The sequence below is a fragment of the Oncorhynchus mykiss genome, chromosome 4 (assembly GCF_013265735.2).
Source record: "Oncorhynchus mykiss isolate Arlee chromosome 4, USDA_OmykA_1.1, whole genome shotgun sequence".
Classification (NCBI taxonomy): Eukaryota; Metazoa; Chordata; class Actinopteri; order Salmoniformes; family Salmonidae; genus Oncorhynchus; species Oncorhynchus mykiss.
In genome coordinates this window covers 5,248,117-5,258,474 of record NC_048568.1, presented here as the reverse complement: position 1 = coordinate 5,258,474, position 10,358 = coordinate 5,248,117, and the positions used below count along the sequence as shown (strand labels likewise).

At 40.1% G+C, this 10,358-nt stretch overlaps 1 protein-coding gene across 7 annotated transcripts in view; it reads left to right on the top strand.

Moving 5' to 3' along the window:
* LOC110521031 (serine/threonine-protein kinase MRCK beta) overlaps positions 1-10,358 on the top strand; it is a 133,497-nt gene that overhangs the window by 78,347 nt on the left and 44,792 nt on the right. For 6 of the 7 annotated variants that reach the window (XM_036975510.1, XM_036975509.1, XM_036975512.1 and 3 more), the window contains 9 exons: positions 1,823-1,911; positions 3,197-3,276; positions 4,112-4,141; positions 7,606-7,689; positions 8,066-8,146; positions 8,249-8,354; positions 8,572-8,708; positions 9,148-9,287; positions 9,382-9,463. In XM_036975510.1, the coding sequence (XP_036831405.1) occupies positions 1,823-1,911; positions 3,197-3,276; positions 4,112-4,141; positions 7,606-7,689; positions 8,066-8,146; positions 8,249-8,354; positions 8,572-8,708; positions 9,148-9,287; positions 9,382-9,463 (829 nt within the window). The remainder of the gene's footprint in view (positions 1-1,822; positions 1,912-3,196; positions 3,277-4,111; positions 4,142-7,605; positions 7,690-8,065; positions 8,147-8,248; positions 8,355-8,571; positions 8,709-9,147; positions 9,288-9,381; positions 9,464-10,358) is intronic. The other variant, XM_036975511.1, reaches the window with a different exon arrangement.

Genomic DNA, 10,358 nt, shown 5'->3' with positions numbered 1-10,358 from the left:
TCTGCATATTTGCAATCAAACACTAGAATTTTCTCCATCTCCTTAGCGATCATTCTCTAATTCCACTGATTTCAAAACTCTGTCCTCCAGAAAGTGAAGAGCAACACTTTTGCAGTTTTACTACGTGTTATCTTTCAAAAAAGCTGTGTTAGAATGGATTACTTACACATACTGACCAGCTCATGTTATAGACAGAAGTGTGCAACATGGCAGACCAATCCAAAGTAATTTCTCGGCATGTCCAGCCCAGTCGTTTTCTCAGCCAATCAAGACTTTTTCTGTGGCTAAACCAACTAGGCTCGTAAATTAACAATTTTATTCGGATTTACAGGTGGCATACAAGTTTGTTATTAAGGCACATAAAAGTTCACATGTTCCAGAAGTCATTTCTGCCAAAAAACACATTTTGATTTAAAAAAAAGTTTATATTCGAATGCAGTCGTGACATAGACCTACTTTCCTGAAACGAGTCACATATGAAGTTAATACACAGTACCACACAAAAGTTTGGACACACCTTGTCATTTGAGTTTTTCTTTCTTTTTACTATTGTCGAATAATAGTGAAGACATCAAAACTATGAAATAACACATATGGAATCATGTAGTGACAGTGTTATACAAAATATTTGAGATTCTTCAAAGTAGCCACCCTTTGCCTTGATGACAGCTTTGCACACTCTTGGCATTATCTCAACCAGTTTGACCTGGAATGTTTTGCAAGAAGTGATGAAGGAGTTACTACATATGCTGAGCACTTGTTGGCTGCTTTTCCTTCACTCTGCGGTCCAACTCATCCCAAACCATATCAAATTGGGTTGAGGTCGGGTGATTGTGGAGGCCAGGTCATCAGACCAAAGGACCGATTTCCACCGGTCTAATGTCCATTGCTTGTGTTTCTTGGCCCAAGCAATTTGTCTCTTCTTATTGGTGTCCTTCAGTAGTGGTCTCATTGCAGCAATTTGACCAAGAAGGCCTGATTCACACCGTGTCCTCTGAACAGTTGATGTTGAGATGTCTGTTACTTGAACTCTATGAAGCATTTATTTGGGCTGCAATCTGAGGTTCAGTTGACTCTAATGAACTTATCCTCTGCTGCAGAGGTAACTCTGGGTTTTCCTGTGGTGGTCCTCATGAGAGCCAGTTTCATCATAATACTTGATGGTTTTTGCGACTGCACTTGAAGAAAATTGAACTTTTCTGTATTGACGGATCTTAAAGTAATGATGGACTGTCGTTTCTCTTTGCGTATTTGAGCTGTTCTTGCAATAATATGGGCTTGGTCTTTTACCAAATAGGGCTATATTCTGCTTTGAAGAAACTCAAATATAAAATATATTTTTATGTTTAACACTCTTTTGTTTACAACATGATTCCATATGTGTTATTTCAGAATGTTGATGTCTTCACTATTATTCTACAATGTAGAAAATAGTTAAAATAATGAAAAACTCTAGAATAAGTAGGTCTATCCATCTATTGACTGGTACTGTATTTATAAAAAAATAATAAGAAGAATTTCAACCTCACTTCAGACTTAACCCTGAAACTAACCCCACATACATACACCACACACGTTACCACCAGGCATTTGACCTTTCAAGGGATGTGGAGACACATGTATCTTCTCAAGGGTCAAACGTGAAAAATCTAATGCTAGGTAGCTAGATGTTGATCTATGTGAAGATGTAGTGTTATTTTGAATAAGTAAGCATGACTGATCTTCTTTCACATTTGAACACCATGAGGAGGATGACGTGGAAACCACGTGTTTTTCTCTCTCACCCCATGACACACACACTCTCTTTCAATCTCTCACACAGCAAACTAAAGGATTCCGAGTCCAGGAGCAGGGAGATGGCGGAGCAGCTGGAGAGCATGAAGAAGGACTTGGAGAGCCGCTCGGTCAAAGGTTGGCCAACCATGCTCTCACCCTGAACCTAACCTCTGGCCAACCATGCTCTAACCCTGAACCTAACCTCTGGCCATCCATGCATTACCCTTAAACTGTCCCTGGCATATGCCACCTTACACAAATACATTGCCAACAAAAAGTATTCATACCCTTTGACTTTTTCCACATTTTGTTGTTTTACAGCCTGAATTCAAAATGGATTAAATTGATTTTTTTCTATCCCTCTAATACCCCATAATGATAAAGTGAAAACCCGTTTTAATAAATGTTTGCAAATTTATTGAAAATCAAAATACAGAAATATCTAATTTACATAAGTATTCACACCCCTGAGTCAATACTTTGTTGAAGTACCTTTGGCAGCATTTACAGCTGTGAGTTTTTCTGGGTAAGTCTCTAAGAGCTTTCCACACCTGGATTGTGCAACATTTAACCATTATACTTTTCTAAATTATTCAAGCTCTGAATATTGGTTATTGGTTATCAATTGGTTATTGATCATTGCTCGACAAACATTTTCAGGTCTTACCATAGATTTTCATATATATATATATATATATATATATATATATATAATGTTTCACTGTAATAAAAAATGAAAAGCTGAAATGTCTTGAGTCAATAAGTATTTAACCCAATGGTTAATTATGACACGCCTAAATAAGTTGAGGAGTAAACATTTGCAAAACTTCTCTAGGGTTGGGGGCAGCATTTGGAATTTTGGATGAAAAGCATGCCCAAATTAAACTGCCTTCTACCCAGGATATGCATATAATTAGTATATTTGGATAAAAAAACACTAAAGTTTTCTAAAACTGTTAAAATAATGTTTGTGAGTATAACAGAACTGATTTGGCAGGCGAAAACCTGAGAAATCCATTCAGGAAGTAGGATTTTTGTTTATTTGTAGTTTTCTAAAATTACATATTGTGGAAGAAGTCGAGGGGTGTGAATACATTCTGAAGGTGCTCTAGGTTGTTCGATTCTCTTCATCTGGACTAATATCAACAGTATTTGGTATACTATACTTCATACAAATGTTGTATGATTGTAGTTGGTCGTACAGGTTTAGAATAAGGTTTGTTTGGTTTTATTTGATCATTGGAGATGCACATACAAGGATTACCTCTCAGTAATAAACAGAACATTGCATTTCAGTCTCTAGTAATGTCAGTTACATGTTTCCCTTCAACTGTACAAATATGAACAGAATTCCTCTCTAGAATCGTTTAAATGCAGGCTATGAACATAATAGCTGACTGTACTTCTCTTCTAAACACAGGGATGAAACTGCCTGATTTCCAGGACTCAATTTTCGAGTACTTCAACACCTCTCCCCTGGCCCATGACCTGACGTTCAGAGTGAGTGTCTCTCTGCACGTCTCTCTCCATCACATGTCCGTAACAAACCTTAATAGCCACTGTCTCGCCACCTCTGTGTGTATTGGTGGTGACAGGCCGGTGGGAGTTGATAAAGATATTTCAAAGGGTGGGAGACTTGGCACACAAACACACACACAGACAGACTGGCTGGCGCTGTTGTCACACTTGCATTGTCAAACACATTTACACACACACTAAAATCCTTAGATGCAGTGATTGAGAGACACACAGTTCAACATGTGAGAGTGCCAAGCCCCAGAGTTCATATCACCAAGCCCTCTGATGTGCTCAATCACCTCATCACCTCAAAGGACTTCAATAGCACGGAGGGGGGACGCGAACGGTATCATACTTCCTGACCCTCTCCCCACAGAATAAATCGGTGTTATGTTACCCATCAGCATATGGTAAGCCGATGCAGCCACCACGGTTTGGACAGGATCTGCAGTGAAAGTCAGTCATGAAAGGGAGGAATTGCACCGGAGAGAGTAGAGGTACAAGAAAGCTGGCCGTGACCTGAACTTAACGAGAGAGAAGCTAGTTTGGTCTAACTGTTTCCCCTCATTTTCATCTCAACGCAAACGTGAACTAGGGTTTTTTTCACCGCCTAGCTGCCTCAAGTTTGTAAAAAAATGGATCAGTCAGCATCGAAGTCACAACAGGTCAGCTTAAAGGCCACAGAAAACCTGATTTAAGTGTTTGTTCAGAGGAAACTTATTTTGTCTCTGTTCCTTCTAGTCTTGTAGGGCCATAAATTGACATAAATTGCTTTTTATTTTTTTGGTCCCTCTCGTGTGTCACCCTTCCAAAAAAGGACTCGGTCTCTTCCTCGTCTGCATATGAAGTAAGTTTGCTGCTCAAAGCTCCTTACCCCTTTTTCTCACAGTTAACCCCTAACCCGAGGGGTTGTGCTGCCAGCGTACAAAAAGGTTGGGAGGAAAGCATTGAGCTTCCTCCTGGTGTGTTGCCCTATTATTTAGCAATTAGCTGTTATCCAGCAGCATGCTAATATGGACTAATGCTCCTTTAATGTCTTGTCTCATATAGTAGTGTGCATACTCTTATAGTTTGAACTTTTCCTAGTATTTCTATTGTTAATATTGTGAACAGGTTCGCTGCTACACGTTTAGTGAAATAAAATAACTTGTGATTAGCACAGGTTTTGGCTAATGCTAATTTAGCTAGAAGGATGTTATGCTAAAATAGACCTTTTCATAGCTGGTGGCACTCTTCTCCCCTAGTAAACCTCCCCCTAAACCTGCGTAGCATGTGTTGGGCACTAAAAGGTTACTGAGCTGCTCCTCTAGAACGTGCTTCCTTATCAGAATCCCCACCGTTAGCATTAGCCGGCCCTCTAACGGCTAATACCGCTAACGCCAGTCATAACTCCTCAGTGGTGTAGCCAGTCACCTCACAAAACCCTGTTAACTATTAGCATACTTGTTATCTTCCTCCACAACTAACGACGAGTCAAAAGGAATAAAACCCTACAACAGCACACTGAGATGAGCAGGACCTTTTCACTGTGTCTTTAGTCAGTGAATGAGTGGGAGGATATTTAACCTGCCCTTCATTTTACTTTCATTAAAAAGTGATTAGCAGCAGATACCTCCATGATTTCTCCTAATCTTGCCAATCTTTTTTCAAAAGTCAAAACCTTATCTGTGACACTGTTAGGCTATACGTGTTCAATGTAGACTACATAACGTTTCAGTTGATACGCTCCGTGGTTAAATTGACCATGGTTATAATAGTGTATAGTCAGGTCAATATAATAGTTCCTTTAAAGTGTTTAAATGCTTTGCAAAAATAACCATTTCCCTAATAATCATGTATACATCTGAAATCAGGCAACCTGATGGGACTTTTGATAAAAAATCGGCAATCAAAATGAACGTTCTACCACAGTGACCACGTTATTTTTGCAAAGACTATTTGAGTTCGGACATATAAAGTTTGTTTTAAAACTATAAGATGCATTCTTTCAGTTTTCACAAATACACAACTGGAACACAGATGAAGCTGTTTACATGTCCTAATAATTTGAAAGATTGCTCAGAAAACCAGGTGTTTTAATTGGCGTATGCTTACCTCGATTATGACATTACGCCAATTAAGATAAGCAGAGTAAGGCGTTTACATGACTAATGCCATACGTGGCCTTCTGCCATAAGCAGTTTAATATTGAATTGTGTGTTCATGTAAACGTACTCATTGTTAGACTCTGAAGTGGGCCGTATACTGATTAATAGATCGACATCAAAATAGTGTATGATGACATGATTTGTGTATAATATAGTAAGTATACTTATGTTTTAGACAATACAGTGCCTTCAAAGTATTCACACCCCTTTACTTATTCCACATTTTGTTGTGCTACAATCTGAATAAAAAATGGAATGTGTCACAAATTTTACAAATTTTACAAATTAATAAGAAATGGAAAGCTCATGTCTTAAGTCAATTAGTATTCAATAAGTTCAGTAGTAACAATGTGCTTAACAAGTCATAAGTTGCATGGACTCACTCTGTGTGCAATAATAGTGTTTAACATGATTTTTGAATAACTACCTCATCTCTGTACCTCACACATACAATTATCTGTAAGGTCCTTCAGTTGAGCAGTGAAATTTAAACAGATTCAACCAAAGACCAGGGAGGTTTTCCAAAGCCTCACAAAGGAGGGCACCTATTGGTAGATATGTAAAAAAGCAGACATTGAATAATCCTTTGAGCACGGTGAAGTTATTAATTACACTTTATTTGGTGTATCAATACACCCAGTCACAACAAAGATACAGACGTCCTTCCTAACTCAGTTGCCAGAGAGGAAGGAAAGCACTCAGGGATTTCAACCGAAGGTCAATTGTGACTTTTAATAGCTGTGATGGGAGAAAACTGAGGATAGATCCACAACAGCGTTGTAGTTACTTCACAATACCAACATAAATGACAGAGGGGGAAAAGAAGGAAGCCTGTAAAGAATACAAATATTCCAAAAACATGCATCCTGTTTCCAATAAAGGTATTTTCAAGGACTCCCGAGTGGCGCGTTGCGGTCTAAGGCACTGCTTCTCAGTGCTAAAGGCGTCACTACAGACCCTGGTTCGATCCTGGGCTATATCACAACCGGTCATGATCGTGTCCCATAGGGTGGCGCACAATTGGCCCAGCGTCGTCTGCTTAGGGTGAGGGTGTGGCCTGGGTAGGTCGTCATTGTAAAATTTGTTCTTAACTGACTTGCCTAGGTAAATAAAAATAAGCCAATAAAGTAAAACTGCAACAAAAAATGTGACAAAGAAATGTACTTTGTCCTGAATACAAAGGATTATGTCACGGAGTACCACTCTTCATATTTTCAAGAATGGTGGTGGCTGCATCATGTTATGGGTATTCTTGTCATTGGCAAGGACTTTATTTTTGGTAAAAAGAAACAGAATAGAGTTAAGCACAGGCAAAATCCTAGAGGAAAACCTGGTTCAATCTGCTTTCCAACTGGCACTGGGAGACGTTCACCTTTCAGCAGACAATCTAAAACACAAGGCCAAATATACACTGTAGTTGCTTACCAAGACGGCATTAAATGTCCCTGAGTAGCCTAGTTACAGTTTAGACTTAAATCAGCAGGAAAATCTATGGCAAGACTTGAAAATGGCTGTCTAGCGATGATTAACAACCAACTTCAGAGCTTTAAGCATTTAGTAAATAATAATGTTCTTAGAGAATTACCCAGAAAGACTCACAGCTGTAATCATTGCCAAAGGTGATTCTAACATGTATTGACTCAGGGGTGTAAATACTTAGGTAAATAAACAATTATAGATTTAATTTGAAATATATTAACAAAATTCTTAAAACAAGTTTTCACTTAGTCATTATGGGTTTTTGTGTGTGTAGATGTGACAAAAAAGCAATTTTAATAAATTTTTAATTCAGGCTGTAACACAACAAAATGTGGAATAAGTCAAGAGGTGTGAATATTTTCTGAAGGCATTGTAAATATGGGCTGATGTATTTTAGTTTTATTCACAAAAGCACATGAACTCCGTACATGTCCCTAGTATGCCTTCATGATGGTCAAATACTATTAGCGTTGGAAGTTCTTATGTGTGTGAGTTGGTGCAGGTGTTGTTGAGATACTGATACTCATTTATCAAAACACTAGTTAGTACATGGAAAACACAAGTATTTGAGGAGAGGAACACGTCTGGACACAACACAAGCATTGAGACACTGGAAATTAGTACCACCCGCCCAGTACACAGACACACACACTTACTTGTCCTGTCATTCCTCTCCCTCCTCCAGAGCAGCTCTGTCAGCGAAATTGACTCCACGCCCCAGAAGTCCGACGTCCTCTCCTCGTCAATCTCTGTGGCATCCGAACAGGATGTGAGTGTCCTGTCTCTCACACACACTTCTGTCCTGGCGCAAATTCCTCCCATACATCCTTTCTTCATAGTCATTTTTCCAGTCAATTAATTAAATACATTTCTAGAATTAACATTTGACCTTAATCCTGAATGTAGCTCATTGAATGACTTTCTTATCCCAGTAAAGCGTAGTTCAGTTTCACAGTGTAGAACCAGAGGTATTTTCATTAGGGTATGCAAAAGAAAATTGTGTTTCTTATTGGGCAACTCAATGTAGTCCCTCCCTGTTTCAGTAAATTATCTTCCATTTGGTGTCTTATGAACACGACTCAGCTCTATCCTTTTTCCAGTCTGACCTGCTGACTTGTGAACTTTGACCCCTCTCTCTCCCACAGGAGCCAGTCCCCAAGCCCCCTGCTGCTGCCCCTGCCGTCCCATCCCCTGTCTATCTGACATCGCTGCTGACCGCACCAAAGGTACTGCCTGGCCACACACACACATGCTGTCAGGTAGTCTGTAATGCTTGGCTATGTGTTATCTCTCTCTTCTCTTGTGTGTTTGCGTGCGTGTGCATACAGCCCAAAGCTCACCATCTGAGCATCAAGACCTTCTCCAGCCCCACCCAGTGCACCCACTGCAGCTCCTTGATGGTGGGCCTCTTCCGCCAGGGCTACGCCTGCGAAGGTAGGTTTCATACACACGAACGACCACGCTCTCCGCCGCCATTCTCGGTGAGTTGGCGGACTAAGGAAACTATGGGTGGCATTTCTTTCCGGCAAACACACACACTGAGTAAACAAACTGTAACATTTTAAATAAACAGCAGATCTGATAGTGCAGCTCGCCATTGTACTGCATGTATCCTTGTAAACTAATTCTCTCTCTCCCTCGCTCTTGCCAGTGTGCTCCTTCATTTGCCACGTGTCCTGTAAGGACAACGCCCCCCTGGTGTGCCCCATCCCCCCCGAGCAGGCCAAGAGGCCGCTGGGCATCGACGTACAGAGGGGCATCGGCACCGCCTACAAGGGCTTCGTCAGGGTGAGCACCTAGTGAAAGGTTATGACCATAGAAATAGAATGACTAGAACATGCATTCTGGCCGCATGTTGTGCGTAATTCAGTTACATGATAATTCACTACTATCATTTTTGGATGTTGTATCTGATGTAATTAATGTTAAGTTAATGTTTTAAGTATCCCTATACTTATTACGGTGCTTTCACTCTGTTATTAGTGCGCCTATGCAGACGTTTCCCTTGTTGTTGGACCGGGCCTGAGTGTAATGGCACCTATGTACCGTGGAGATACTGTGAAGTGAACGGTGTTAAACTGGAACGTAGTCGTTGTGTCATTGGGAGTTAACAATCAAAACATCTCAAATTCTGTTCAGCTTAACAAGATGGGAACTGTAGCGTGTATTGGAATTGAACAACATAAACAGACCTCAATTGAAAGGTTGCTGCTCCCCTCTCCGTCAGATCCCCAAGCCCATGGGGGTAAAGAAGGGCTGGCAACGGGCATACGCTGTGGTGTGTGACTGTAGACTCTTCCTGTACGAGGTGCCTGAGGGCAAGTCCACCCAGCCAGGCGTGGTGACCAGTCAGGTCCTGGACCTCAGGTAGGATCTGTCTCTGTCTCTGTGTGTGTGTGTGTGTGTGTGTGTGTGTGTGTGTATATGTGTTTGTAACACTATGTTCTGTGTATGTCCACAGGGATGAGGAATTTTCCGTCAGCTCCGTCATGGCCTCAGACGTCATCCACGCCACCCGAAAAGATATCCCCTGCATATTCAGGGTAATCTTCGAACTGCAGCATGTGAAATGCTGTATGTCTAAAGTTATTATATTGACCCTTTTTATAATATATTCCAACTATGGGATGATGTTTCCTATCGGAGAAAACCCAATAAACAATATCTAAGTGAAGTCATTATTGTAACACGTTCTGAATGTTATAACTATGCGTTACTATGGAGCGTTGTATTGAATCATAACACACTACCCTTCTTGTGAATGTTATTATATTGATTACTCTATCATTTCACATGTCAAAGTCAACGCAAACAAATCTGAAATAAGAATAATTAAACATGGGCTTTATATAGCACTTTTCTGTTGCATTTCCATGGAGACTTTACCCCCACACCAGTGTGTTGTCAGTGTTTGTTGAGCTACCCCCTACTTTTTTCAATTTCCGCCTGAAGACATACCCAAATCTAACAGCCTGTAGCTCAGGCACAGAACCAAGGATATGCATATTCTTGGTACCATTTGAAAGAAGACACTCTGAAGTTTGTGTAAATGTGAATTGAACATGCATTTTTATTTTTGTATCATCTTTAAAATGAACAAGATAAAATAAACATTCAGATAGGACGATAGGGACAATTTCAGTGAAAAACATAAGAGGGCAACAGTACTTGTGCAAAGTTTCAGAATGATAACTTCCAAAATGAGTGTGCTACATGACATTTATCATGAACTCACCCAGGTGTCCCACACAAGTAGCCCAAATGTACCCAAGTGGGGGGTGTATTCTAACAGACACACCCCAAAAAATTTAGAAAAACATATATACATTTACAAAATAACATGGGTAAACTATTTCCACACTTTCAATATTTGGAAGACCCTCAGTCCTCTATCAAATCAAATTTATTTATATAGCCCTTCGTCCATCAGCTAATATC